Source organism: Nematocida minor (genome assembly GCF_024244105.1).
Source record: "Nematocida minor strain JUm1510 chromosome Unknown 7892, whole genome shotgun sequence".
NCBI classification, from domain to species: Eukaryota; Fungi; Microsporidia; genus Nematocida; species Nematocida minor.
Genome location: NW_026250366.1, coordinates 24366 through 30713, shown reverse-complemented (window position 1 = coordinate 30713; position 6348 = coordinate 24366). Strand labels below are relative to the sequence as shown.

General features: G+C 36.9%; 4 protein-coding genes across 4 annotated transcripts; 1 reads left to right on the top strand and 3 right to left on the bottom strand.

The window, feature by feature from the left end:
- Positions 1–1297, bottom strand: NEMIN01_2120 (uncharacterized protein; the record flags this gene model as incomplete). Its single annotated transcript, XM_051478062.1, has 1 exon — positions 1–1297. A coding segment is annotated over one exon (1297 nt), but the record flags the coding sequence as incomplete, so codon positions are not given.
- Positions 1298–1432: 135 nt separating this feature from the next.
- Positions 1433–2971, bottom strand: NEMIN01_2119 (uncharacterized protein; the record flags this gene model as incomplete). Its single annotated transcript, XM_051478061.1, has 1 exon — positions 1433–2971. One exon carries the CDS (start codon positions 2969–2971, stop codon positions 1433–1435), a length of 1539 nt encoding a protein of 512 aa, XP_051334021.1.
- Positions 2972–3874: 903 nt separating this feature from the next.
- Positions 3875–4243, top strand: NEMIN01_2118 (uncharacterized protein; the record flags this gene model as incomplete). The annotated part of the gene is made up of 1 exon (XM_051478060.1): positions 3875–4243. The coding sequence occupies one exon, from the start codon at positions 3875–3877 to the stop codon at positions 4241–4243; it is 369 nt and encodes a 122-aa protein (XP_051334020.1).
- A 332-nt stretch (positions 4244–4575) lies between these two features.
- Positions 4576–6117, bottom strand: NEMIN01_2117 (uncharacterized protein; the record flags this gene model as incomplete). Its single annotated transcript, XM_051478059.1, has 1 exon — positions 4576–6117. One exon carries the CDS (start codon positions 6115–6117, stop codon positions 4576–4578), a length of 1542 nt encoding a protein of 513 aa, XP_051334019.1.
- Between the last annotated feature and the right edge of the window lie 231 nt (positions 6118–6348).

Genomic DNA, 6348 nt, shown 5'->3' with positions numbered 1-6348 from the left:
CTTTTTCTCTTTTAGATGCTTCTTCTGCTGCTTTTATGCTATTAAGCGTTTTTTCAAACTCTTCTATTTTTTTAACTAGATACTTCTGCTGTACAGAGTATTTTTTATTTAGTAGAATTTCCATGCTATCTCGAAGATGAAAGGCGTTAAAATCTTGTAGGCCTGCCACTAAGTGAGCACAATCTAGCAGATATATTTCATGCTTTAGACTATTAATAGTAGCTCTGTCTTTGACTTTTTTTCTTTCTTCCTCTTCTAGAGCCTCTTCCTTCTTTTTTATTTCTTTCTTTAGTTCAGCTTCTTTTTCCTTGCATATATTCCTTAAGCGGTCATCTTCAACTATGTAATTTTTATTAAAACTACTTAGATCTGTGTTTATCTCCAGAGCTTTCGAGCCGTCCCTTGCTTTTAGAAGCTCGGTGTTGTTCGCCATGTACTCTAATGCTTTGAACAGATGGTAGCTTACTTTCTTTTCTTTTCGAATTTTTTCTATGTTATTAGTGACAGACATGGCTATTCTTAGATTTTCTTCGGAGACAAATAGCTTATAAATCTCGTTGGCTGTATCCTCTTTTGTTTCAAATTCATTTTTCATAATCCTGTGGGACAGCTTAGCAATTTCTGGATAGTTTGTGTAGATAAATTTCAGCCCATAATCTACCAGCGGCACATCGTCTTTTGTTAGGTTATACAGATCCTCAAAGGTGTAGCATGGCTCTTTTAGGAATGTATAATTCTCATACATGCTTATATTGTCTGACCTCGCTGCAAAAGCTAGATAAAAAGCAAGCTCCCTATCTAGGTGCTCCGAGGTGAGCTGCACTAGACTTTTCAGATATGAAGGATCTGTATCATCCACCTTCAGAGTGTATGTTCTTGTTCTCAGGCTTTTGTTTGCACTATCATTTATGCCCTCCTGTATATGTATCCCGTGCTCTCGTTTGTATATGTATGGGTTTGATTTCAAAAGCTGGTCAATCAAATCAAAAGCCTTTGATCTAACCGATTCATCGTTTTTCTTCAATGCACCGTATAGAAACCACATGGCTTCTACTCCATAAGGGTTATGTATGAAGTAGTAGTATAGATTGTTTTTAACTATATCCAGGATGTCCTTCTTTTCTTCGTCACTGCACTCGCCTTCTATTTCCAGGCCATTCTTAAATATCTCTTTTAGTATAGCCAAATAGTCTATACTTTTGTTAACTCCAATAAAAAGATCCGGGTCTCTGATGTCAAGAGCATAGCACGCCTGCCATATTTCCTTCACATGTATCCTTAATTTAACCTCCTTCATGATTCTTGAAAAATTTAAATCGCAAAAATCTTTTAAGTCCTAGGTTTTCTTACCATTGCTGGTAACATGGCGCAGCTCCAGCAGAATTTTAATTCGCAATATTTCATGACACAGTGTTTATCCATAGACAAATATCTAATTAAGACATACAAACTTTACTGCTTTATTCTTTAAAAGGCTGGCTGATAGCGCTAAAACTGTTATAGAAACAACAGCTATTGCAAGTATTTTGACTGTATTTACTTGTGTGTATTTTGATTTGAGAGCTTCTCTTTTTTCTTCTGCCACTACCACTTTTATTTTCTGCAGTTTGCCAAACTCTTTCATTTTTTTTACTATGCAGTCTCTCTGCGCCGGGATTAGGCTGGATAGGATGTGATAAATATTCTGAAAGGTGCAAATATCACCATACTTTAAAGCCACTCTTTTTATAGCCCATTCTTGCAGATTCATATCATTTTCTAGGTGATTAATGCTGCGCTTTAGAGCTTTTATTTCATCTTTTTTTTCTTTTTCTGTTTGGGCATAGTCCTGAGAGGACAAGTTAGTCTCTTTTTTCCACTCTTCCAAACTTCCTTCTTTTTTATTATACTCCTCCTTTTTTGCGTCAAGACACTCAGACATTGCTTCCCTTTCGATACTCAGTTTATCTCCTTTTTTGAATATTATGTCGATCAGACCCGTACTGTGGACATAGTTTTCATAAAAATCACTTAGATCCTGCTTTATCTTCAGTACTTTCGAGCCATCTTTTTCATCCAAGAGATCTGTGCTGTTTTCTATGCATTCCATCATGCTAATCATGTAACTGTGCATCTTCTTCTCATGCTCAATTTGTTCTACATGATTGCTGATAGAAATCGCTATCCTTAGGTCCTCTTCAGTGGTAAACAACTCACTAACTTCTTTTTTAATCGTATCCTGTGGCTTGTTGGAAATGACCTTTACCTCCTCAATTAAATCAACTAGTTCCACAATATCATGGTATTTCTCGTGGATAAGCCTCAGCCCATAGTCTACCAGTGGCACACCATCTTTTGTCAGGGTGTACAGTTCGTCTAAAGTGTAGAACTCTTCTACAGATGAGTATTTTTTTATTGCAGCCATGTACTTTAAGTCTGGCAAAATAGATAAATAGCATAGATTCTGTCTGTCTAGATTCTCTGAGGTAATCTGGAGCACATTTTCCAAGTTTTCATCGTCAACCTGCAGAGTGTATGTTCTAGTGCTTAGATCAGCATTATCATCTTGTGAGTCTATGCTTTCCAATGGCTCATTTCTATCTACCTGTATGTATATCCCGTGCTCTGGGCTGTATATGAGCGTGTTTGGCGTTATAAGATCATTGATCAGATAGATAGTCTCCTGTCTAATGGATCTATCATTTCCATGCTTCAGCGCATAGTGCAGGTTGTTCGCACTTGGTGCCATATACTCGTTGTGTGTGAAGCATTGGTAGATATCATTCTTAACTATGTCTAGGATAGTCTTCTCTTTCCCGTCTTTATGCTCACTTTCTATTCTTATGTTGCGATCAAGTATATTCTTAAGGATCGCCAAATAACTAACTCTGTCACAGGATGCAACAACCTTATCCATATTCTTCATATTTTTAATGCATAGGGCTGCTTTCACTATACCCTCGGCATCTATTTTTAGCTTAACTTCTCTCATTGCTAGTCTAAGGAACTAAACCACAAAAATAATTTAAACCTAAAACTTTTCTCCATTCAGAATTACCAGCTACAGCCAATGTTTTGTGTAAATTGCTAGCTGTACTTAGCATTAATGTTAGCCATTATCAGATGTGCAACAGCAGACTCTTAGTGCCCAGTGTTCTCTTGTGCAGAGCCGGACAAAAAGTGCAGCACTCTGTGTTCCCACGCGGTCTCCCATCGCAGTACTATCAAAGCTGTCACGCGCTTAACTTCAGAGATCAAACGGGATCTGGTGTGAACGCGAGCATATGACCGCACGCTTTTTCTTTCTTCCTCTCTCCTTGTGTGGTGATATTGCCTTTATTTATGTTCATTTGCACTCTTGCTTAAACTGATCTAATGGAATGGTTAGACTACCAGAGTATCTTGTGTCAGAAGCAGTGTGCTAATGTGTATGTCTCCTCATGTATTAGCTTATCTCTGTGTCTGGCTGTGTCTGTACTATACGATTTTGTAGCTATTTCTAGAGCAAAGAAGAGAGTGGGAAAATCAACATAAAAACAGATACAAAGAAGTCAATAAGACAAAAGCGGACCGTAAACTCTACAAAAAGCAAAACAGTCAAAAGACTGAAAGATCTAAACAAGGAGCTGTACATAGCTCTCTCTAAAAGGCCTGACTCCAGCACTGAGCTCATGGTATTCCGCAATGCAAACCACAGCAAGTCCAATCTAGGAATACATAGCGAGATCTTTGACATTTTCATTACAGTGTACAGATATAGAAAGAGGAATACCGGTTAGTAAATGCATCCAATCAAAATAAAAGCTAAAATGAAATTTATTAAATCCATTGGATGGCATAGTCCCCTTAGCAAAACTAAATATTTAAATTAAAATTTTTGTCGTTTGTATCAAAAATGGAAAGAGAAAGCTCAGTATCAGTCCCAATCGGTACAAAAATACTAACAGGTGCAAAGAAAGCAATAGAAAAATGCATTGATCTAGTTTGCACCATAGAAAACCCGCAAAAGAAAGCCGATTTGATAACTATTATTAGCTTTTTAGGCGGAATGCTAGCTATGACAGCTATTATAACAGCAACAACCTACTATATAGCAATGAAAGATAGAAAAGAGAGGGAGAAAGCTGAAGAGGATGCAAACAAAGAAAATGCGCCAGAAGCAGAAGCTCAAAAGCCAAAAAAAGACTATAAAAGTTTAGTTTCACTTTTTGCAGTGCTTCTTGTGACCACCCTAACCTTTATTGCAAACTATCCCCGAGAATAGCTAAGAATAAATGTTTTATCTTAAGTTACATCTAGCATTTATTTATCAGCTGATTTCTTATTTTGCAAAACAAGAGTATCTTGTATAAGCTATGCATACATTTTTTAAAATAAAAATGATTTGCTAGCTAATATGGAATAAGATATTATGCTTGAGCAAAGAAACATGGATAGCCCATGCTGAACAATTTCTGCTAGAGAGGAATCAGAAAGAAGAGAAGAATGGAAGGTCTTTCCCACTTCTAGAAAGATCAAATAAAGGGCTGAAAATCTCATTACGGTCAAGACTCTTTTTAAATTTATTTCTTGTGTGCTTTTATGCATGGGCTACATTTATTTAAAATTGTTTATAGCCAATGCTCTATCCTTTGACTGTGCAGTAAATAGCACCAATGCTGCTGTACAAATAACACCTAATATAAGCATTTTAATGAGTTTTTCTCTGGTGATTTTTATTGAGAAAGGTTTTATTTCTTTTGCTACTTCTACCTTTACACTATGTGCCTCACTGAATTCTTCTATCCTTTCGAGAATGTACTGTTTCTGGGCGGGGCTTATGTCAGATAGGTTGTTCAAGCTGATTAGAAGCTCAAAATTGCTGTCATTCTGCAGCTCTTCTTTTTTGTTGTCACACGATAGCAAATATATCTTATTTTCCAGACAGTTAGCTCTACGTCTTGCGACTTCTACTGCTTCTGCCTTTTCTCTTCTTATTTGGCTATAGTCTGGAGAGCTGTGGTCAGCAGTGTTTTCCCATTCCTGCAGATCTGCTTCTTTTTCTGCGCAGTTTATTTTTTCTGTGCTAAGGGATGCACGGGCTTTTATTATTTCATCAGACAGCTCGACTTCTTTTTCATACACTATTTCATTCAAGCCTTTGTTAAACACATAGTTTCCATAAAAATCACTTAGATCCGGCTTTATCTTCAGTACTTTCGAGCCATCTTTCTCATCCAAGAGATCTGTGCTGTTTGCCAGGTATTCTAGTGATTTAATCACGCATTTGTGTATTTTCTTTTCATATGAAATTTTTTCTAGATGGTCGCTGATAGAAATAGCTATCCTCAGATCTTCAGCAGTAAACAACTCACTAACTTCTTTTTTAATCAGGTTCTGTGGCTTGTTGGAAATGACCTCTATTCCTCTAATTAGATCAACTAAGTCCACAATCTTGTAATACTTCTCCTGAATAAGCCTCAGCCCATAGTCTACCAGTGGCGCACCATCTTTTGTCAGAGTGTAGAGATCGTCCAAAGTATAGAACTCTTCTACAGATGAGTATTTTTTTAATTTTTCTATGCACTTTAGATGCACTGAGTTGGATATGTAGCTCAGAATGTGCCTATCTAGACTCTTTGCGGTGGACTGCAGCATGCGTTCCAAGCTTTCATCGTTAACCTCTAGAGTGTATGCCCTAGGGCTTAGATCAGCATTACTATCGTCTGGATCTATATTTTCCAACAGGCTATTCATGTCTATCTCTCGGGCCATCCCGTGCTCTGTGTTGTACACAAATCTATTTGGTTTTATAAGCTCATTAACTAGACAGATAGCGTTGTGTCTGATTGTGGCGTCGTCTCTGTTCTGCAGCGCACTATGCATTCTATTTATGATTTGTGCTACGATCCTATTGTATATAAAGTATTGGCATATGCCATTCTTGATTATATTTAAGACACTTTCCTTTTCTCTGGCATTATATTGATCACTTTCTATTTTTAGGCTCCTATTGAGTATGTGCTTTAGTATGGTCATATAGCTCATTCTATTGCTCAGGTAGATAGGCGCACACATATCATCCACACTGCTAATAGACAGACAGGTTTGCACTACACCACCCACATCTATGTTTAATTTAACCTTTTTTGCCACCATTCAAAAAGTTTTAAGTTGCAGAAATAATTTAAGAGCCAGGAGTTTGCACAGAATTAAAGAGTTATTTGTTTTTAATTTATGCACTAATAAAAAAGCAGTATATTTTTTCTCAAATATTTTTCTGTTTTCTGTAGACTATATTTTCTGCAATTTTAGCTAGACAGAGGCCTAGTCCAATTTATTGCAATTAAAAGTGGGAATAAGTAGCTACGTGTACAGAGTGGTGTAGAG